The following is a 24,033-nucleotide window of genomic DNA, read 5'->3' as shown; positions in this document are numbered from 1 at the left end:
GTCACCAAAGGTCTAAATAGAAGTAGGCAAAAGACATGCACATAAGACAGTTCCATTTAATGGATCCCCAATAATTAATCATTTTTCTTTAGTGTTGGGTTTTTAGATTGCTTCCACATTTATCATTATACTTATTAAAGCTATTAGGAACAACTCTATTTCCAAGGAATAGTTTCCTAGAAATGTCATTACTGGATGGGAACAGTATTTTTATACATACAGCCAAGTTGCTTTTACAAGGTAATTCCAATACACTCTCCAATGAGTAAACCCAACACTGATCTGAGAGATAGGAATGGAAAAAGTAACTGTCAAAAAAGGGCACGTTTGGGCTCATCAAATAGGCAAAGATAAATGTAACGAGCTGACCTGGGTTTACCAGAGAAAGGCAGCAGGGTGATGACGAAGGAAAGCATTGCTTGGGAATAAGGAGGCCCAGATTCTAAACCCATTTCTGCCACCCTGTGACCTTCACCACTAGAGCTCCTCCGTGAGACCTTATTTTCCTGAAACTCGGTAGAGAATCGGTTTCGGTTTTACGTTTTCCAACATCTTCAGACCAAGCATTCTCTAGCCCCTCCAAATTCAAGACAGATTATGAAAATGGTGCGAAAAGAGGTGTACTGAATATAGAACCACCACGAAATGCCAACTAATCACTAGCAGGCACTTCCGGCGGCCTAGACAAAAGGTTTGAAGTCGCTGGAACTGCACTTCCGCATAATTAGAGCAGCGCATTAGAAGCCAAGGTCCTCGAGTCACATCAGGTGACGCCGGAGCCGCGACTGCGCATGCTCCCGCTGTTGCGGGGGCGGGGCGCTGAATGGGGAGGGCCTGGATCCAATGTGTCTCGCGGTTGCTCGGCGGGCGCGCGAGCACGCGATTCTCGGGGGCGGTGCGGGGAGGCGCGGGGCGGAGCCTAGTGCGAGTGGGCACTGCTAGTCTCAGCCGAGCGTCGCTGTTATCGCGGGGCCGAGGTCGTCTCAGGTGAGGAGGTCGCCCCGGAAGTGGCTGTGGCCCTTGGGTGTTAATAAGGAGGCTGCGGTGGAGTTGGTCAGGGGGCGCGGCATCACCCTGTTTCCTCTACCTTCTCTGTAGCAGCCATGGCAAAAGGCAGAGTCGCCGAAAAATCGCAGACGGGGACACTTCATACGACCGCAGCGGGGGACCGAACTGCGGGGATGCGGGGTCTCACGGCGCCGGGCAATGGAAACAACCTAAAGGGTGAGTGGATCCAGGGACCAGAGCTGGGCCTGGCCCAGAGGCGGGTGTGTGCCATTTGGGGCTCGGGAGGGGAAAGGAGCCTGTCTCGGGAATTTGCGGGTGAAAAAAGCGTCTCTTGGTACCCAGGGGCGGGAGCACAGGGAGTGGAGGACCTGGACTTGGGCCGCTGCCCACCACAAGGCCGGACACCTAGTAGGTGCGTCATATATTTATACACGTGTACACACACACACACACATATATAGATACTTTTTTTTTTTTAGTTAAATTCAGTTAAAAGGAATAACACTGGCTTGTTGACGCCCCAGGGAAATTTTAAGATTGATAGTACTGAAGCTAGGCAGCGCTGTAGGAAACTGTAGTATTCGTTGCTTTATTTTTGTAGATGAGGAAACTGAGGCCTAGAGTAAATATATGACTTGCACAACGTGGCAGTCAGATTACTAAATTAGTAGTTAAGAGCGAAGGCTTAATTACGTCCAGGTGCAACTTCCAGGAACGCTTGCTTTACTACGTATGACTTCGGACTTATCTTTCAAAGCTCAGTGTCTAAACTGTACATTGGGCACGATGATAATAATAGTATCTACTTTTGGTGCGTAGATTAAACGAATAACTCCTGCAAAGGGTTTAGTGTAATGCTTGGCTTATATGAAGTGAGAGCTAAAATGTTAGCGATTTCTATTTCAGCTAAGAGCTCGCATTCTAAAGCTTTTTTTCCACTTGACTATCCTGGCATTTCTCAGGGCTTTAAGTATTATTTTAAGGAAGAAAAAAAAAAAACTGCATCGAGAAATTAAATACTTTGATTCCATCTTGGCATAGGGTTTTTAGTCCCTTTTCAGTAGTTGAAATGATCAAGCTCTTTAGATGCTATTAAAGCCCATTAACTTGAAGAGATCCTAACCAATGGCCATTATGTTGTTTGCTGCTCACACTAGTATGTTCCACCGCAAGTAATGGGTAAGATGAGAGTCTTTTAAGAATATCTAGCAACGTTGTCACTACTGTCAACAACAAAGTATTGTACACTTAAAATTTACATATATGAAGATAATATGTTTAATACGAGCTAAAATACTTTTTGAATCCAATTTAAAATGTATTAAATGAAAAAAGTGTCTAGCAGAAAATGGAATTTTATTTTCAAATAATTAAAATGTCCCAGTTTACTTTGGCTCTTTAAGTTTTATGTATGTAATTTCCCACTTTATAGACAGTAGAGCCAGATAACTGCAGTAACTCAGAAATGAATTGTTCTCAATATATAAATCCATCCTAAATTAAAGGAGTATTGTTCTGAAGATGCTACTTCTGAGAGTGACGAAAATCCAGGGATTTCCTGAAAAAGTGCTTTTCAGGTAGAACATCCTTAAAAATTGTCATTTGGTTTGCGATAAGTCAGTTGATTTATTATGTTTTTTTTTTTAATTTAATACTATTCAGAAAATAAAACCTTGAAATTTTCAAAGTGCTTTTAAATTGTTTATCTTATTTTATAATTTGAACAACACATTCACTACAGTTATTTTTATGATGCTGTCAGATGACTTCTGTAGACTACAAAGCTATAGGAAGCTAGAGGGAGGAGATGTGAACACATTCCTTCATGGACAAGTAGGGTTTGGATAAACAAGTTTTAGATAAGAGAAGGAAATGGAATTCCAGGCAGGGGAAACAGTAGGTTGAATGTTAGTGTGAACTTTTTATGTGTGTTAGTAAAATAAGTAACTTGTCAGGAGTGAAGGATATTTGTTGGGTGATAGTAGGAGATAAGGTTGGTTAAGGTTAAAATGGTGTAATAGTATAGAGGGCTTTAAAGCGCTAAGGAAAGGAAGTTTTTTGATCCATACTTTATATTAATGATTCTCAGTTTTGGTTTTTTCCCTTCTCTTCCTTTTCTTCTGTCTCTGTCACCCTCTGCCTGCCTGCCTGTCTGTCTGTCTGTCTGTCTGTCTGTCTCTCTCTCTCTCTCATTAATGCTAAGAATTCTCTCTTTGGACAAAAGATTTTGTGGACCTTTTACATAAGGGTTTGATTTACTTGCTGGTGGTAACCATCAGGTAATATGATATCATTTGAAACTACTTAGCCACTGATTTTTCAGGTTATGAAGAACAATTTTTGTTAATTGCAGGTGATAACTTGACGTTCAAAAAATGAAAGGAAAGGTATTGGGGAACAGATAAATTTTAGTGACTCTTGATTGAGAAATACATTGTAATGACAATTAAATGAATTTGTATTTTTATTAACTGACATGTATATAACTTTGACAAATAGTCGTCACAGTGTATGTTTGGAGTATTTTACATGGTACATGCAGTGTTTGGTAAATTTAATGGGTTCTTTACCATGACTCTGGTCTCTAGTCTAATATCTGAGCCTTATAGACTGAGGACCACTTTGAAGACTTGAGCAAGGCAGTAACACTGAAAGTCTAATTTTTGCATTTTAAGGAAGGGTGAGACAAGATGAGAAGTAGAACCACTTAAAAGATTCTACACCTAATCTATGTCCAAGGATGCCTCGACTGGGGTATTTTATTTCCGTGTGTGTGTGTGTTTTGCCTTGACTAATCTGTTTACTAGCATAGATGTTCCCAGTTTTGATTTAAGAAAACTCCTAGGACCGTGTTTTTCTACATCTAAGTCATTATCCTGTGAGAAGTGTGAAAGCAATTTGATTAGTACTGATGAGCCATTTAAAAAAAAAAAAAGAAGAGAAAATAGCATAGTGCTTTGCAAGTAGTAGGGAGTAAGTTTTATTCTTTGAATTTTTTTTCAGTTATGTAGATTTTGTGTGTACCAGATCACGATATAAAATACATTGCTTATTGTGGATTGAAGCCACAAATGTTTGAGAAACACTTTAAAAGTTGATTTTATTGCTTATAGAAGACAATATCATTTGAACTTGGATAATAAATTTCTCTCAGATGCCTATTCTAGATCCTGCCTTGATAATTTGATTCAACAAATACTCTTAATCTGCTATGAGCAAAGTATTGGCTATGAGGAATAAGGAAGCTCCGATTACTGATAACTGGGAACTAAGATCAAAATTGGCAACTGGACATCAACCGACGTATTAGCCTGATTTGTTGATGCCAGTCTCAACCCAGATATGTATCAGGATTCTTTTGCTTATAACCAGTAGAAAATGCAATTGAAACTCTTGCTGAAAGGAAGTTTTTTGGTTCATGGAACTAAAAAGTCGAGAGATTGAGTGGAATTCACTAGGTTTAGACTGGAACTAGTAGCCCAATGTTATCAGGATCAGATTTCATTTTTGTCTTGGTTTGCTTACTTGATGTCAGCTTTACCATAAGGTTGATTCCTCTTGAAAATCCAAGTAAATGCTGCTATGTTAATTTTGAGAATCTTTTTCCTAGCATTACCAATAAAAGTCTAGATATTCACTCTGATCAAACTGCCTCAGATCAGATGCTTATCCCTGAACCTATCACTGTTGTCAGAGGGTAAGAATAACCTGATTGGCTCAGCCTGATTTATGTCCTACACCTAGAAAAGGGAGTAGGAACGAGATCAGTTTTCCCAAAGACATAGATCTCTATCATGGATCACTCATGAATTTTCTCTGTTCAACCATCTTTGTGTAGGAATGAAGAAAGTGAACTTGGAGCACTAATTTTGGGTTAGATTGGCTATAAGGAAAGGATAAGGATTCCAATCAAAGACGTTGCTTCAGATGAAACACCATGGAGTCCAGGCTAGACATGGAAGGAAGAGAAGTGAGGGAATCCGACAGAAGGCAGAAAATGGAGAGAGTAAACTCATGAAAGAATAGTGGTGATCAAGGAATGGTATACTGAGATTTAAAATGTCCAGGATAAAGCAGTCTCCAGTGGTGCGAGAACTTAGTGGGTGGCTGAAAGTTGAAGAGAAATGAAAGTCTATGAGAATTTTGAGGCTGGGTGGATCATCTAAACAGATGATGAATCTTTTAAGATCATGAAGAATTTTACTATAAGCTTGGTCTCAGTCTTCTGCAAATGGGGGGACATGCTTGAAAGTAGTTATTAATAATTTTAAAATTTGAAAGCTCTCGAAATAGAATTTACTTCCAGCAATACAATTGATTCTTGTGATCTTAAAAAACCTAATAGAGACCCTCGTAAAGTTTTGTTTTCAAGAGAGGCTAGTCTTTGCTTCTTCATGGTAGGATCAAGTAGGTCTAGGGAAAACTGAATGTTGACAGCTAGTGGACTAGAGTCATTCTTAAGATCTTGTAGACATAGGAAGATTTTGCTTTTCAAAAAGTTTTGATATGAAAGTGATAAGAGAAATAGGGATCTGCTACAAGGACATTAAGGTTAAGTTATGATTTTTCAGAATGGATATATACATATTAGAAGTTAGAGAAAAAGTGCTTGTAAGAGGGAAGAATTGAAGATATTGGGTGAATGGAGAAGAGATAATTTTGAGAGCAAGATCTGGAAGGAAGTGTGCTGGCATTTAATGCAAAGATAAAGGGAAAAAGACAAGGGAAGATAATTTTGTGAAAGATCTCGAGTCAGAGATTGGAGAGCTCTCTAAAATGTGGAGGCAGTGTCATTGGTTGAGGGTAAGGTAAGGTAGAATTAAAGGCTTGAAGAGACTTGAAAAAGCCCTTTTGGAGAGTGCTGTAAAAGGATTATTGTTTGCCAGTCATAACCTTAATCGAAAATAGAAGAACTTGTGAACTTGTTGGAGGCCAAGGGAGCATGATGATATGACTTTCCCTAACAGTACCTTTGGCCGGAGAGGGAGTTGGAAAAGCAGATGATGGGATAATTCAGATTGGGAATTAGTATGATAGAAGATTTAGAGGTTTATGAATGTATGAAGTACTGGTGTGGTTACCTCTAAATGCTAAATGACACATGTGTCTAATGTAGTCAGAGAAGAAGGCACATTATAAATATGTATGCTGGACATGGTTCCATAGTGTAGTGGTTAGCACATCTGCTTTACACGCAGAAGGTCCTGGGTTTGTGCCCCAGTGGAGCCACGGTCCATGGCCTACAGCCATGCCATCCTGAACAAGCCCGATGTCTGATCTCGGAAGCTAAGCAGGGTCGGGCCTAATTAGTACTTGGATGGGAGACCACCTAGGAAGACCAGGTGCTGCAGGCATAAATAATAATAAACAATAAAAAATATTTGTATGTAAATATGTATGCTACACATTTAAAATGTAGATTTATCGTTAGAACAAGATCTTTACCTTTTAGCTCTTTAGAACTAAACGAATTACATACTAGTCTCTGGATTTATTAGAATTATAACGAAGAAGGATTTTTGAATCATAATAGCCAACACTCCCTATTTACCAGTTTGTTTGAGAGAGCTTCAAAATTGAATGTCACTTAGTTTTATTGCATTCTTATCAGTTGTTTTTTTGTGTTACTGTTGAACACAATGCTTGGAAACATTTTCCTCATTTTAGAAAGTGAAGAAAATTAACATGGAAGTTAATTTTGTTCAAGTGTCTATATATTTCATCATCCAACTGTAAGACAATAAATAGCAATCAGAGAGATGTTTACTCAAAGAACCCTCAGGATAGTGTTGTCTAGAGCAGTTAAATGTTGTCTGACACCTTTTTCCCCCTCTGACCTCTTACTTAGGACTGGTAAATTCATAATGGGAAGAAAAATTGTATAGTTTAATTTTAGAGCTAGTGTGATAAATGCCTTATTTAATTTTTAATTTAAGAGAACTATGTGACCTGTCGAAGTCTTCAAAAAATATGTTTAGCTACGATACAGGTTAGAGGGCTGTAAACTCTTCTCATCTTTTAGTCTTCAAATACATTTTTACCTGCTCACTGAATCTTGCTTCTGATACTCCAGCCGAGTAATCTTGCTTTCCTTTAAACTCAAATCCCCTTTGTCCCATTCTATAGGGAACTAGCTGAGGGTAGCATCAGCTTCTTAGGAGCAGAGATTGAGCAAAATATTTTGTACATAACAGATGCTTAGCAGATAGTTCTAAGCAACTCTATATTTGAGTAGAAACCCTAAAGAGAAGTTCCAGGAGAGGGGAGAAAATCAGCCATTTATTCTTAGAAATAATCCTGTGTCTACAAATATGTACAAGTTGAAAAACAAAAATCAAAGTTATTAATGGTTTTGAAGAGTATAAAGGATACCTATAATATTAATACTTTTTGTCTTCTGGACTTGATTCTAAAAGAGAAGTAAGTGAGAAGGGAGGGCTGGACAAATTAATTCCAGATAGTTTTAAAAGTGACATACCTTTTGAAGTAATAGGCCTCCAGAAAAATCACAGACTTTTATGTGTTAACATGTCTGCTTTGGTGTCAACCTATAGAAACCTTTGCCAAAATACTCAATATTTATATATTACCCTTTTCTAGTAGAGTACCTCTTTATTTAATAAAGTAGGAAAATAATCAATTTAGACTTGTGAGAATACTTTTTGTGTTTAAAGAAGGTCTTTTGGTTGAATTGGTTTTAGTGCACACCTGAAATTTTTTGTGACTTTTGGCTGATTACTCTTTTTCTTTTTTGGATGAGTAGATATGATTTATTAAGAGTCTTCAAGATAGGCATTGAATTAGATATCATAATCAGGGCAAAAATGTAGTGGACAATTCTGTATTCATAATCTTAAGATTCTGCAGAGATCTTTTCATATTTGACCCACTTCAGATGTTTAAAGTCTCTTTAATTAATTCTCTGTGCTGCAAAAAAGCATCTATACAAATACATCAGTGGACTAATGAACTAAAATAAATAAAGTATTAAGAGGCAGGCATGCCTAGTTTATTGTTCCATCTTTTGTATTATTTTATAATGCCATTCCTTCTTGCAGTAAATTTTAGAAGTATGATATGAGCAAATAAGTTTCTGTTTGTGACTTGGTTTTTGAAGTAAATTCATTTTTTAGGTTAAGAGGAAACAAAGTTAAAATGATAGGGACCAGTTGGGAGGTCAGGCTCATTAGTGATGTTTAGATTACAGAAAATCGGAAAACACAAAATTTTAACCTTAGTGTTCCACATATTAGAACTTGATAAACCTAGTATTGTCTTTTAGAAAGCACTAACCTAAGCAGTTGGTGTTTCAGAAGGAATTGAGTGGATTGTAAATGTATAGTAAAATGTTTTGGAGATATACTTAACATTATTTGGTCGCTTAGGATTTTTTTTTTAATAGTGCAACCTCCTTTGCACCTCTGTTTACTTTTAAAATAGGGTGAATCAGATTGTTGCTTTTTAAGCTTTAATGTGCATGCAGATCATCTGAGTATCTTATTAAAATGCAGATTCTGATTTAGTAGATCTGGGACGTTGACTTGAGAATCTGCATTTCTAACAAGCTCACTGGTGATGCTTTCATGTAATTCACAGAACACACTTTGAGTAAGAAGGGGCTAGATGGCTTCTTTTGCTCTAAGTTCAACATAAAATTTAGCAAAATCTTACTAAGTCGATTGCAACATATATAAAACTGCCATATTGAGATAAGGATAAATGAAAGTTAAGGCTTTTTGGTTGTAAAGGAACAGAAATCAGTTTAAATGAGCATAAATAAAAAGGGAAGCAGTTCTAAGAATATGAGACAATCTCATTGGTATCCATAAGCAAGAAATGAAATCTAGCCAGGCTGCAAAGGAAGTGGAAAGTTAAAAAAATTAAGTAGGTTAGCTATAGCTCCCATTTCTGTTCTCTGGGTTTCTATTCCAACTTCCCCTCTTATTTTCTGGTGCATGTCTTTGGCTTGCCATGTTATTGACTGTGGCCTTCACTATTTGACCTTTCAGCCTCAAGATTTACCACCCATTGACAACTATCTCTTTTTCTTAGTTCAGATCCTCCAGAGAAAATTTGGTCAGCCAATAATGAATTGTTTCTACTTGGGTCATGTATACAACCTTGAGTCAATCAGCCTTCTATGTTTGGGAGGATATAGTGTTAGAATCAACATGGTAATAATAAGGCCAATGAGATTAGTCCCTTTGGAGTAGGGTTTGGGCATGGAAAAAGTGCTAGTTTCCAGAGAAGGGGAGCGGTTAGTAGAGCAGGCAATGACGTTTGTCTAATACACCTTTATAAATATTCATGAAGAATGATTTGCTAAATTAATAGAGTATAAACAGTCCTGTACTTTTGTTTAGGATGTTTCATAAAAGCATGTATAAAAGTTACATAGACAGTAGTTGTGGGGACGGCATAGTGGCAGATCTAATCTCAGAGAACTAAAAATAATAAATCCTAATTATATTTTATACATATATATTTTTAAATTCCCTGAATGTTATTAGTATATACATGGAATAATGGTAAATGTAGGCCAACACAAATTGAATCACCTACTCCTGCCTCTTCCCCAGTGAATATTATTAAGATGTCTTGGCCTTCCCACTATTGACTGCTTCTGGGAAAAACAACCCTGCTCTTTCTTCTGCTTGCTGTTTCTGGATCTCATTTCTTTTATCTTGCATATAATTTTAAAGATAACACTAAGGAATGCAGACAAATTCTCCCATTCTTGGAATCACAGACAGAGCCACCCTTAACATTTGAGCTTCAACTGTATTCTGAAGCCCTTGGTGTAAAGAGAAAATATAATATTCACCAGTTGCATTAGTGAATCACTAGGTTCTTATGACAGTTGAAGTAATTGCCAGATTACCTCATTTTTCCTAAGAGGCCATTCTGTCTATGCTATCAGCTCCCAATATAGATCATATACAATTGAAACTCAATGATAGCATTTAGAGCAATGCCCTTTTCTCCTTTTGGCTTGTCAACAAACCAATGTTCCAAATTCTGGTGTTCTGTTTTTTCATATTTCTAAAATGGCTATATCCCAGAAAAGTACTATGCCCAGTTATTAAAATCAAATACAGTTGTACTTAAAATATAACAATACAGTGTTTCGGGTGAGAGTGTTAACAGTTTTTTGGGAGGAAAGCCTTTAAGTAAATTATTTGCTGCTGGCTTGGAATACTGTCTTCCTTTGTATTTATCTTAATTATAGCTTTTTTCTTCCTTTCAGAAAGAGCCTGTCTAGAAGCTGGGTCAGCAAGAATGTCACTTCTTATACTGGTGTCCATTTTCTTATCTGCAGCTTTTGTTATGTTTTTGGTATATAAAAATTTTCCTCAGCTTAGCGAGTAAGTATACTGAAAGAAACTGAAAATGTCTAGACATTTCTACTGATGAAAGTGGATTAAAAGTTAAACTGATTTTAAGCAACAGAACTGTCATGGTGATTGTATATCAGCTCTCATGGCTTGTAGTAAGTCCACATTGACACTGTTATTTAAATGCTTCTTTCCAGATATGCCTCTTGATTTTCTATGCAGGATTTTCCTAGCACTATTCCTCTAATTAAGGCCTCATCTTTCTAATAACTTTACATACATGTGCCTACCTTTTCCTCTTCCCCTTTACTTGCATACGTGTGTGTGTGTGTGTGTGTGTGTGTGTATAAAAAACTAAGTCAAAGTTTTGTGAAATGGGTAGTGGTTTCTGATGTTTTCCAAACTATTTCATTTATGTTTTAATTCTAGTAGTGACCAAGTAAATTTATTTTATAGTTTATAACAGATATTGACTTGTGTTTTGAAAAACATCAATGGCCTTTTCTGCTTTTCTCATTTTTCCATCCCTGCCTATATTTTCCCTTCCTATCTTTCCTTATAACCAATTTTTATCTTGCTTTTATTTATTTCCTCACCCACAACATGTGTCTCCTAGCTCTTTTTCTCACCCCAGTTTTATGGAAATGATATGATCTGAATAGGTACTTTTCACAGTGAAATGAACCTTGTAAGAGACTTGTATATCTAGTACATATCCACAGTTACTTAGCAAAAACCTTGGCAGTTAAGTGTGTTTCAGAATTTACAGTTTTTTCATTTTTGAAAAATAACATGGAATAAATATTGTATGTTGATTAGTACTTCCAGCAGGATCTGAGGCAGCATCCCATAACCAAATACATTAATAGTTTTGCAGAAAAACAGGCACCATAAAAGACTATAAATACGTTTATAAAAGTGTGAGTCAAGTTTTGCTGACAATAAAAAGATTTTGGTTTTGAGAGTTTCTTGAATTTCGGAGAAGAGATTATTGGCCTGAAACATACTTCAGTAGAGCAAAATATTCTCGGGCTATTTAACCACAATAATACAACCCTTGTGTAATCATGAATTACATAAGGGACTACTAAAATGTAGTTAGACTTTCAACCAGGGCCAGCCTGGTGTGGTAATGGATAACTGAAATGAAATTTCAAGGTGTTGGGAAGTTCCTGTTTCCTCTAAATTCCTTTTATTAACAATTTTTTATGCTTGAAATTTATAGTTAAACTTATTTATATTTTAATACTTTGATTTCTTGCATCAATGTAAATGCCTTTGGGAGGATATCATGTTGTATTTTGTTAATATTAGTATGATTGAATTTTAGATCCTTTCTGGTTTTGATCAGAGAGTAGGAAATAAAGAGCTGACTGAAAGAGGAAAGAATATAGAGTGTAGATTAAGGTTGCCTTTGCTCCCAATCTTCTCTAAGAATAACATCGCACGTATATAATAATGTGCAATTATAAACCTTTTATAATTCTGCTTATTTCTTTGTGTTTGTGTAGTGTGTATGTATGCATGGCTGCATGCACACCCCTATAAAGAGATTTTGTTTTTTGTTTTGTTTTTTGTTTTTAAATTTATAATGAGGAAACCCATTTTAGTTTACCTGCTATTTTCATAGGACTTAAGCAGCAGTCTATCGTTGTGCAAGGTCAGTTAAATTTTATTATGTAAACAAATGGGCACAATATAAATTAAATGTAAACGTGATTATTTGAGGTCTTTATAAGCAAGAAATCATTGAGTTCCAAACAAGAAACCAAATAGAAAGGAAAATTAATATAAAGGAAAAATGTTTTTAAAATTTTTCAATTATACTCAATATATAATATATTATTTTAATATGTGCAACATAGAAAATGTTTAGTTATTATCTGCACTTTGAGCTGGAATATTCCAGAAGAGGTGTGAACTGTAAATTCAATAAAATTTTTTAATAATTTTGGTTGTAATTGATTATTGACTTTAGCTTGTCATGAGGATTACCCAAAATGATGGTAAAATTTTAAATATTGCTAACATCAGTGATTCATTTCTTAATTCAAAATTTACACCAATGTTGGAGCAAATGCTTTTAACCTTTTAGTTTGAGTCATCTTTAACTTTCATATATAGAGTACATGGTTCATTGTATTAATTATATTAAAGCATTAAAAACAATTTATAATTTTTGAACTTAAAAATTGTGGATTTATGCTTTACTTTTAACGGATCAAGGCGTCATCATTTTGGATAAAACTTCATGTTTTAAAGTTGACAAACTGTAATGTTAATTGTCTTGGCAAATTTTTGCTTTAAAATTTTTCACTTTAATTTTATTTCTTTAGAGAAGAAAGAGTGATTATGAAGGTTCCCAGAGATATGGATGATGCCAAGGCTCTTGGAAAAGTTTTATCCAAATATAAGGACACCTTTTATGTACAAGTACTTGTAGCTTATTTTGCTACATATATTTTGTATCCTTTCAATTGAAAAATGCTTTCTAGTTTTGTTTAAGAAAAAGGTTTTTTAAAAGATTTGTTCAGTTATATATAATTATTCTTCCTTTAAAAATTGTTAATGCAATGTAACAATATTAAATAGAATATTAAAAGGCAAAAAATTCTCACTTTAATCCTATCTCTTCAACTCAATATTATTTCTGGATATTTATTACCAGTTTTATTCTGCTTATTTCTCTCATTATAAACATTTTCCTCTCCTCTGCATTATTTGAGATAATTATTTTATTTGTTTTATTTATGATTATTTTATTAATTGTCTTGTTTTAAGTAATTATTTTTAATTAATAGTCACCATACTGTAGTTTTTAAAAGTTGCCTTAGGTTTAAAGAACTAATTTGTATTTAACTTTTTGCTTTTCTAGATGTTATGAATCTTTTTGTTCATGATCTTTTTCTTCCATTTAATGGTTTTCTTTGTTAAAAAAAAAAAATCCTGAGAAGATAGTCATTCAAAGAATATGAATTTTTTAAATAGTACTTAGTATGTATTTCATTGTTTAATAGAAATAATTCCGTATTTTAACTAATCAGGGAAAATAACTTTGTTCTTTCTAAATATTTTCAAGCAGCTTATGCTACTAGATTGATTTTCCAATTTGTAGACTTTAATTTCTAATTTTTGTATCTTTTATTCTAAGCCAATCTATTTTCCAAATCTTCTTAGTTAATGAAAGACATTATCTCTTGATGTTGTGACAGTAATCATTATCCTTTTAAACCAGTTTTTATTTTAAAAAGACAGGTTACTTTGTTAATTCTCTCAAACTATTTTTGTTCTTGTTTCTTCTAGCTTGCTTCTAACCAAGCACAGTGCATGGTTAGGAGAAGGGATCAGTAATCTAGTTTAGGTGGGGTATAGAGTGTGAGCAAAGGAGAATTGAGAAGTAAGTTTAGGAAGATGGGCTAGACATAATACTTAGATTATAGAGAACTTTGAGTACCAGGCTAAGGAATTTAGAATATTCATTTGATATTGGGTAGTTATTGAGGACTTTTGAGCTGTGGATGACATTAAAAGTACAAATCATTGAAAGTATCACCATCACTTCTTATTTGTTTCCCTAAGGCCAAAATCTTAGAGTAACTTAAATTTATTTTATTATGGAAAGTTTAAAACATATATAAAAGTAGAGAAAATTATATCGTAAACTTCTGTGTACCCATCACCCTTATTCAGCAGTTATGGATATTATGCCAGTCTTATTCTTAGTAGTTCTTTGACTTTGTATTCCGGCCTTTTAGAGAAAAAAGGAATTAGTAAAAGACCATGTTTGGGGTTGGGAAAGGAGATTAACATTTACAATGATTTAGGATATCTTGAGTGTTAAATATTCAAATAGAAGTATCTGTACCCAGATGTCAGTCAATAGGGGATTGTTTGAATAAACTATGGTAAATATAAACACTGGAGCACTATGTAGCTGTTAAAAAGGATGAGAAGTATAGCTAAAAGCTGTTAAGGTGTTACTTTGAAACTATATTGTTAAGGAAAAGAGAGATGAAACGGATAAAAGTGAAACTATTTAAATGTACTTTATTATGTAGATTTAACTTTAGAATCAAGTAAAGATTTCACATAATTATGAAACCAATTAAGTCAAAATGAAAAAAGACAGGAATCTTAAAAATCTAAAGCAACTTCACACCCATTAAGATGGGCACTAACAAAAAAACAGAAAATAACAAGTTTTGGTGAGGATGTGGAGAAATTGAAACCTCTGTGCACTGTTGATAGGAATGTAAAATGGTGCAGTCTACAGCCATGCCACCCTGAACGTGTCCTATCTTGTCTGATCTCGGAAGCTAAGCAGGGTCGGGCCTCGTTAGTACTTGGATGGGACCACTTAGGAATATCAGGTGCTATAGGCATTTTTTTTTTTTTTAAGGCAGAATTAGTAAAATGGTTCAATTTCTGTGGAAAACAGATAATGTTTTCTCAAAAAATTAAAAACAATTACCATATGATTCAGCAGTCCTCCTTCTGGGTATATAACCAAAAGAATTGAAAGCACCTGAAGGACATATTTGCACACCCATGTTCATAGTTTTATTCACAATAGCCAAAAGGTGAAAGCAACCCAAGTGTTTTTTAATGGATGAATACATAAAATCTGGTATATACATACAATGAAATATTGTTTGCCTAAAAAAAGAAAATTCTGACACATGCTACAATACAGATGAACCTTGAGGACATTGTGCTAAAGTGAAATAAGCCAGTTGCAAAAAGACATGCCATATGATTCTGCATGTATAAAGTACCTAGCATAGTCCAATTCATAGAAACTGAAAGTGAATGGGTAGTTATTAGGGGTTTGGGGTAGGAGAGACTGGAAAAGTAATAAGAGTATAGAGTTTTAGTTTTGAAAAATGAAAAGAGGTCTAGAGATTGGTTGCACAACAGTGTGATAGTATTTATTGTTACCGAGCTGTACATTTAAAAATGGTTAATTTTACCAAAATTTTTAAAAATTAAAAATCTAAAGCAAAATGAAATGACTTTAACAGTGTATTAAGTTGGTTGGGGGTTTGACTGTCTAGAGGAATTATTTTAAATGATCTCAAAAACAGTAATTTGGCTAATCCCTTCTAGAGTAAATATGAAGGACAAAAATATTTGAAAAAAATCTTAAACTACTTTTAGTTATTATTTTAATAGTAATATTCCGAAGTAAATATGTAAAAAAGTTTTCAGAATAATACTAATGTATATATTTTATATAATATATAATAGTCTGCAAAGCAAATAGGTAATTGAGACATTAAGAACCAAGATTTTTTAGTAACAGAAGAAATACAAATCTAAGCAGATCTAGAAAGTTAAGCTCAAATCACATTCCCATGCAGAGAGAATGAACGGCTTTGTTGATATTACAAGATAAAGGACAGAGGAACATATTAAATCACTCTGAGGGATACAACAGGCAAAACTCTAAAAGTGATAAATTCTATGAATGACCTGGTTTCTTCAACAAATTAATTTCAAGGAAAAAAGGAAACTATACTTAAGTGATATAATGAGCCATGTGTGGACTTTCTTTTTTTTATCCTGATTTGAATAAACCAACTGTAAAAGAAATTTGGGAAATCTGAACATGGACTAAATAGGTAATTAGAACAGTAAAGAATTATAGTTAGTCTCATGAAGTCTGACATTGGTATTACAGTTACGTTAAAAAGAAAAGGAATCTATCTTTTAAAGGTATTAAAGTAGTTGCACATTAAACGATATGTGTGGGATTCTCTTCAAAATAATCCAGTGTAAGGGATATAGACAAAACAAGATTGGTTGTGTGTGAATTGTTACAGCTGTGTATAGGTATGTAGGACATCATGATACTAGTTTCTCTACTTTCATATATGTTGAAACTTTCATATGTGTTAATTATTGAAGTTGTGTATGGGTATATAGGGCATCATAATACAAGTTTCCCTACTTGCATATGTGTTGAAACTTTCCATCAAGGTCCGAAGACCCCTTAATAAATATATTAATAAAATTTACTTTTAATTATTTTTTAATGGAAGCATCCAGTAGACAGATGGAAAATTTGAGAATGGTATTTGACTGGCAAGTTTTAATCAGACATAGAGAATTCAAAGTTATCAGTATATATGGCCATATACTTGAAGCTATGGAAATTGCTGAATTTATCAAAGGAAAGGGAGAGGAGAGTGTGGCTAATAATGTTAGAACGATCCCAGATTTGAGAGTGAGGAGAAGAAAAAGACTAGAGGAGGAATATCTGTAATGTAGAAGAAAAGTTTCATGTGAGAAGATGTTTAATCCTATGCAGGGGTCACTAAAAAGTGATGAGAAAAAGCCATTAATTTTGGCTGAGAAGTTTCAATAGAGTGGTAGCTGGGTAAGCAAGTTGCAAGGGGGCAAGGAGAGACTACCTAGTGAGGAAGAAAAGTGAGAGACAGTAGTTGTATAGGGTACCTTGGTCAAGGAAAACCTAGATTTCCTTCAGTTTATAGGTGTCTGAGTGGTTTTATAGAGGACGGATCCTGTAAAAGAGCAAAAAGTCGAGGAAAGAACCCAGGAGGAAGAAGATTGATATGAAAATATAAGTAGGACCTGAAGGTAAAGGGAGAGGGAGAATCAATGGGAGAAGATAAATTTTAAAGTAGGAAAGAGATGTTGAGGGAATTCATTAAGTCTGATTGACTAGTAAGGAAATCATGTTAGGGGAGAAAAAGGGGTCCCAGCCACAACTGGCAACTAGAGGAAAGTAGAAAAAGCATAACTGTTTTCAAAATAAGATTTCTGATTTTTACTATATTTTGTAACCCTTCTTTTTTATATTAGTGAATTAGGGCAAATGCCTATAAGTTAAATTAGAAGTAATTATGCCTTATATGTACTTAGATTTACACAGAAATGCAGTTTTCTGAAAACGTTTGGGAGTAAATACAATGCAGTAGGGAAGCATATTATTATTATTATTATTTTTTAATTTTAAGTTTATTGGGGTAACATTGGTTAATACAATTATATAATTTTCAGGTATACATTATCATTTGATATCTGTATATTCTATTGTGCGGTTACCACCCAAAGTCCAGTTTCCTTCAATACCACATATATGATCCCCTTTACCTACTTCACCCTCCCCCTAAACCCTATATTTAATCCCCTTTACCCCTTCTACCTACCCCCTTCTCCCCCACCCCACTAGTAACCACTAGTCTATAGTCCTCTGCTAAACACTAACCTATAGTCCGTGTCCATGAGTATCTGTCCTGCTCATTTGTTGCTTTTAGGTTTATATCCCACATATAAACTTTTTCTGTTTGGCTTCTTTTTCTGTTTGGCTTCTTTCGCTTAGCATGATTATCTCGAGGTCCATCCATGTTGTTGCAAATGACAGTATTTCATCTCTTCTTATGGCTGAGTAATATTCCATTTTATATATGTACTACAGCTTCTTTAGCCAATCATCTATCATAGGACACTTTGGTTGGGGAAGCATATTGTTTAAAAGGTTACCAAAAACTGTTTTCATTCTCTTTTTTTTCTTCTTTTTTTTTCCGCCTGATTATCTGGTACATATCAGTAAATGGTCAACTTAGCATTAAATGCATTACAACTGAGGACTCATTTTTTAAACTTTTGAGTATAATTTTACTTTATTTTTAATATTGAAATATGGTTGTAATCTTATTAACATGATAGTTTATGTATTGATACTTTTTCCTAAAATGTTGGATTTATCTTTTTAAAATTTCACTTCATTATGTTTCAATCCTTAACTTAAAAGTTAACAGCTTACAAACATTTGCTATTCCAGGCTCTATATTTCTCAGTATACTCTCGGGGTTTCTTTATCCCTTTCCACTAGCCTTATTTCTTGTTTGTTTGGTAAGTATATAAAATGAAATTGGGAGAGTAGGAAAAAAATAGCTTTAAATAGAATGATGAGGATGATGGTGGTATACTAGTCCCATTAGTCTGTGTAAGCATAATTGCTATTTAATTCGAATAATCCAAGAATGTTGGGCAAAATGAGTTGTCTTAGGGCTGGGGGTGGTGGTTTCAAATATAGCAAAAAAAAAAAAAAAAAAAATTTTTTTTTTTTTGACTCTTGAAGTTTTATTCTTAAGCTAAAGGCTAACCGTTAACTATTTGGATATAGTCACTAAATTTAATCACAAGTACCAATTTGTTTCATTTTAGTTATAATTTGGCCTGAGAAAGGACTGCATCAAATCAGTTCTTATACTCTGCACAAGAGATTTCATGCAGAGTATCCTCCCCATACCCCAAAAGAAGTAAACTAGTTGAGCTTTTCCTTAGGTGAATAGAATATATCCGTCTAAATGAGATGGAAAAGTACAAAATGCTTATGACTTCTTGTTTTCTAGTGTTCTGGACTCGGTGCCTCATTCTGTTATATGCTGTCCTATTTAGTTGGGAGGCCAGTTGTATACAAATACCTAACAGAGAAAGTGGTAAAATGGTCACAGCAGGTAAATATGTATTTTTAAATTATTTAATTATTTGGCTAATTGGGAGGTCAAGATATAGTCTCCACTTAAATTAACTCAGACTCAGGGCTTTAATAAAAATGATCTTTTGACCAAAACAAAACCAAGTGATAGGCAAATAATGAATGTTAATAATTTCAAATACAAAATTTTTGTACCTGTAACAGTGATTTTAATTCTTCATTCCTAGTAATTTCAATGAGAGCAAAGAAGTCAAAATGTTGATGTAAAGGCCTCCACAGATTTAGACTCCTCACCTGTTTTGTGTTGATGCAGTTTTGCTGTCAGTTGGTCACCGAAAAACTTGTATCAGCCAACTCCTTTAATGCATTTCATCAGTGAGAACAACTATTATCTTCAGTTAAGATCTCTGCAAAGACTAGCTATAATAAATACAAGCAGTACTACACAGAAAGGTCTTACACAGTAAGACTTAGAAAACCCTATTTTTATAAAGAGTCAAAAGAAATCTTGGAGGAATTTTAGTGATCATCTTTGCCTTACTGAGTAGGGTATTAACAGAAATTAAGCATTTGGCTTAAAATCACATTTACTTGTAAAACAAGTTCTAGAATCTCAGATCTCTAGACTTGTATGGAGTCAAGTGCTTTTCTCACTTTACCACATATGTACTGAATATTAAAATCATTTTACATGTAAGTTTTTCTTTGGAATATATGTTTTCTGTAAAAGCTTATTCAAAGGAAATATTCACTAATCACTATTCATATTTAATTGATTAAATATTTTCATGTACTTTTTAAATCTAATCAATAATGAATGAATTCACTCATGATATGTATTATAACAACAAAATAAAGATTATCTGAAATTTTTAAAAATTAGAAGGTAGGTATATCGATATGCTTTACTAGCCCTTTGCATTGTAGGAAGTTAAAGGCATTAAAATTTGATTACTTGTGTATTTTATATCTAGTCATAAGTTTAATTTTGCCATTTTAGGTTTAAAATGTTGTCGGGCCATCATTATCTAGGCTAATGTAGAACCATCCTCAGTAGTGTAACATTAGGCTATAAGCACAATTTTAAAAAAAGTCTCATTCCATGCTATCTAGCTTTGGTAATGAGCGTTTGATTAGTTCATTGTCATTTTCAAGCTCTTATTTTGATCATTTCTATTAGATAGACGCTCAACTATCAAAGATGAGAATTTAAAATAAGGCATTTTATATTAAAACAATTATTTTCAAGATTGACTTTTCCTTAATCCTGATTCTTTTCTCTTTTTTTGGCAGGTTGAACGTCATAGAGAACATCTCATTAACTACATTATATTTTTGAGAATAACACCATTTCTGCCTAATTGGTTTATTAATATTACATCTCCTGTAATAAATGTGCCATTGAAAGTTTTTTTTATTGGCACTTTCCTGGGTAAGGCTCTGGTTCATGCTGTGTTAGAACTGATAGTATACATATCTAACAGTGTCCAGCCAGGCTAGATTTCATGCTTTTTGCAGAATGTGCCAGGACCATGGCATAGAGCCTGATCTATATAAATACATGCTCAGAACTGTTTGTTGGATTGTGTTGATTTAAGTATTTTTATGCTACTTCTTTTAAAAAAGAGTGCGCTCTACTGGACATTTTTTTAATCATGCAGGATTAAGCAGAATTTTTAAGCTCCATTCTCTCCTTCAATGGAGAGGGAAAAAAATCAAGATGCCTTTTTTGAATAATTTTCTCTTTTATCTTCTAATCAAGTACTGAAATATTGAACTTCAATTTTCAATTGATTCTATTTTGAGAATTGATTCTATTTTTATTTTATTGAAATCATTATGGGCATTAGCAAGAGTATGGGAGAAGAAGGATAACAGTTTCTTGCATTCAAGGAGCTGACACTTTGAAATTAATACTTGTGAGAATAGATCTTTTTGTAGAGAATAATTAAAATCAATTTTTTATTGCTACTTTTACAAAAATTTATTGACAAACTTAAAAATTTCAGCAGGGGTAGTTTTAGATTTTGTAAATAATATTAGCATTTAGAGAATCAGAAAAGAAAATTGTATCCATATCTCCTTACTTTACAGATGAAATACTTAGCTAATTAGTTAACTTCAGCTTTGGGTAAAGCAGCTTTTTCTGTTCTGGTTTTTAATGAAATGTGACCATTTGTACATGCTCTTGTATAAAATATATTTTTTTACTCATATTTGGAGTATCTTTTCTGAGTATCTCCTACCACTTCATTTTTAAGTATATTCTATCAAGGATGAATGACAGTTTACTCAGTCTTATTTTTGAACATTTCAACTATTTTCAGATTTTTATTATTATAATGCTTTGATGAAAATCCTTGAGACTAGACCTTTGCTCATACACATTATTTCCTAAATTTGAAATTGCTGGATCAGAGCACTTTTTTTTAAGCCTGTTAATAAATGTTATAAAATTATTTCCTAGTCTACAGCTTTGTCACCCTCAATGCGCCCAGTCTCGTCTGATCTTGGAAGCTAAGCGGGGTCTGGTCTTGTTGGTACTTGGATGGGAGACCACCTGGGAATACCAGATGCTGTAGGCTAAAATAAATAAAATAATTTCCTGGAAACTTTTCTTGGGTTTTAAAATTCATTATACTTAAGAGATGATTATGAAATATTTAATATTTTATATGGAAATAAATGTGAGGGGCTTAAAATTAAATTAAAAATTTCTGAAATGGAGATTGCTATATTCTTAAAAGAAATCTTATACATGTAGAAAATTTTAATTTAAAAAAACAATTGATGGTTCTGTTTTGTTTGTCTTTTAGGTGTGGCACCTCCCTCTTTTGTAGCAATCAAGGCAGGAACAACACTGTACCAGCTTACAACGGCTGGGGAAGCTGTTTCCTGGAACTCAGTATTTGTTCTAATGTTTTTGGCTCTTCTTTCTATCCTGCCAGCCATCTTCCAAAAAAAACTAAAGCAGAAATTCGAGTGAAAAATCATCTGACTTTTAGTTTTCCTATTATCATCATCATCATCATCTCAGGATTGGCAGGTGTATATGTTAAAATCACCTCTTTAGTAATTAAAACAAGGAATTTGTAAAATAAAATTTCCTATGATACAGTTAAAATATTATGCATTTAAATGGCAAGGAAGAGAAGAAAGTAAGAATGAAAACTGATATACTATGAAAAGTGCTGTCAGTAGTTATGATAGCCATCTTCTAAATTACTGTTCCACAGGTAGCTATAAATAATTAGTAATAGCGTGGTAGGAAATTCTTGACCTAACTGATTCATTCAATTTAATATATTCATGAACTGGTTATAGAGACTTACTCAATATTTTAATATTTTTTTCTTATCTCTTACTAATAACTAAAATAGATATACTAAAGCAAAGATGTTAGATTTTTAAAAATAGTATTGTAGTTCTGGCTAATCTTAGCCTTCTTTGAGAGTATAAACTTCAAACTAAAGCTCAAAAGAGATTTATATCTTCCTCTTTTTACCTTTGAGGTAATAGATGTGTTTAGAAGTTGCATTTTAGTGGACTACTGAATTTGGAAAGGATATCAAGTTATATCTATTTAGTGAATTTCGTTTTTTTCTGTTCTAGATTATATCATGGATTAGTCTGAAATTTAAAATTCTGACCAGTCTATTTTCATCTTTTTTTCCTAGCTTTCAAAATATTTCCACTGTGCATATACAAAATGGCAATTACATGATAATTGTATTATATTGGTGTTGATAGTTTATATTCAGATAATATTTTATTACACAGTTTCCCTTTACTGTATCAAAAGGGATCAGTAAACATTCAAAGTATGCAGTTTTTAGATGTTAATGATATTACTTTATATTTTGAAACAAACAGTGACAGTGTAACACTTAAGTAGTTAAATATAGTTTATTTGTTCTAATGACTGTAAAATTTACCTCATTTATATATTAGTCTGGTCATTAAAGTATGTATTATGTAATTATCTTTTGCATGATACTCTTATAAGAATGCCTTGTTTGGAGCTGCTTTTGATTAATGCAGTTTCCCAATTTAGTGTTTTTACTTTTTATAACTCAATGTATAATTAACTTCTCACATGGTAACTACTATATTTAAATAGTCCTGGGAAAATGAAACAGCTTTTTGCTGCTTGTTTATTGGTAATACACTTGATTCTAGGACATCATTGGTCTGAAGTCAAGTACTCTGTCAGTTTTACCTTCACTCAAGACTGTCATATTTACGAAAGTACTTTAGTTGTGGGAAAAATCCGTATATGTTTTTATTGTGAAAGGGACGATCATCCTCAAAGCCTGTTTCTGCTACATAATATGGACTGATTTATTATTTTTTCTATTACAGTATTAACAAATGGATTTACTGTAAATACAAAGAAAATATATTGATTAATATACTAAGCTTATGTCACCTGGCCTTTAGTGTGAAATTATTTATTGTTATTTCTAGCAAGGTTTCCTTCCTTTCTTATTGACCAGAGACCGAGTAATAAAGTTTTTTGTTATTTTTACAAATAAACTTAAAATCTTTTTGGACAAAGTTCACTAAATACTGTTGTATAAAATGTAATTGAATAAATTTTTATCAGAGTTTTCAAAATAAAAGTAAGAGCTTGAACTCAGGAGAAGCTTCACTGTTTACTCCAGTGTGTATATATTGTACTTACTCTATTCTCAGTATTTTCCCTATCCTTATCATTTATTCTTTCTCTTTGCTAATTTTTTTTCTGTTAGACTTTAACTGTCACTCAAGGTGGGATATATTTCCTCCTAAGAGAATAGTCAGTCTTTCCAGATTCATCATCATTGACTGTCAAGAAAGAACCCTTTAGCTGGTTGTACCCTAAATGCAGTGATGGCCTGTGTTCATGGATTCACAGACTTCACCTGATGCCAGATGTATATTCAAGCTTTAGCCACATCTTGAAGACAAGTTACACAGTAATAACCACAAGACAGCAAGTATGTGTAGTGGGTAGGTGTGCAGGCTAACTAGGAAGTTGATGCACTGAGACAGTTCTCTACTTAATGGCCTCTCTTTGGAGCTCTATTACCTTGAGTGTGATATTTCTAAGACAATAAATGCAAACTTAAATGTAATATGCATAAATTGTACTGAAAAAAATGAAATGTAGAACTTTGAATTTACTTCATGGTAGTATCTGTATTAAAAAAAATTTTTAATTAAGGAGAAAGAAAAGCCTCT

General features: G+C 33.6%; 1 protein-coding gene and 3 pseudogenes across 2 annotated transcripts; all 4 read left to right on the top strand.

The window, feature by feature from the left end:
• The first annotated feature begins 839 nt into the window (after positions 1-839).
• TMEM41B (transmembrane protein 41B) lies at positions 840-23,450 on the top strand. Of its 2 annotated transcripts, XM_006905624.3 has the most exons (8): positions 840-987; positions 1,099-1,224; positions 10,256-10,373; positions 12,680-12,808; positions 18,128-18,221; positions 18,725-18,829; positions 20,104-20,242; positions 21,627-23,450. In XM_006905624.3, the coding sequence occupies exons 2-8, from the start codon at positions 1,104-1,106 to the stop codon at positions 21,794-21,796; spliced, it is 876 nt and encodes a 291-aa protein (XP_006905686.1). In that variant the 5' UTR covers positions 840-987; positions 1,099-1,103; the 3' UTR covers positions 21,797-23,450. The 2 variants fall into 2 exon arrangements, with proteins under 2 accessions (XP_006905686.1, XP_015452185.1); XM_015596699.2 differs by lacking the exon at positions 840-987 and having other exon boundaries at positions 997-1,224.
• Positions 6,247-6,362, top strand: LOC112469601 (annotated as a pseudogene).
• LOC112469636 lies at positions 14,609-14,725 on the top strand (annotated as a pseudogene).
• Positions 21,277-21,395, top strand: LOC112469604 (annotated as a pseudogene).
• Positions 23,451-24,033: the final 583 nt, after the last annotated feature.

The sequence above is a fragment of the Pteropus alecto genome, unplaced genomic scaffold (assembly GCF_000325575.1).
Source record: "Pteropus alecto unplaced genomic scaffold, ASM32557v1 scaffold461, whole genome shotgun sequence".
NCBI lineage: Eukaryota > Metazoa > Chordata > Mammalia > Chiroptera > Pteropodidae > Pteropus > Pteropus alecto.
Note: the sequence above shows the minus strand (reverse complement) of the source record. Positions and strands in the feature narration are given on the sequence as shown.

Bases quoted from the DNA above. Each gene is read 5' to 3' on its own strand.
- TMEM41B (XM_006905624.3), top strand. From the start codon at position 1,104: ATGGCAAAAGGCAGAGTCGCCGAAAAATCGCAGACGGGGACACTTCAT. The intron at 10,374-12,679 runs GTAAGTATACTG...TTATTTCTTTAG, and splicing joins AATTTTCCTCAGCTTAGCGA to AGAAGAAAGAGTGATTATGA. The intron at 18,830-20,103 runs GTAAATATGTAT...TTTTTTTGGCAG, and splicing joins TGGTAAAATGGTCACAGCAG to GTTGAACGTCATAGAGAACA.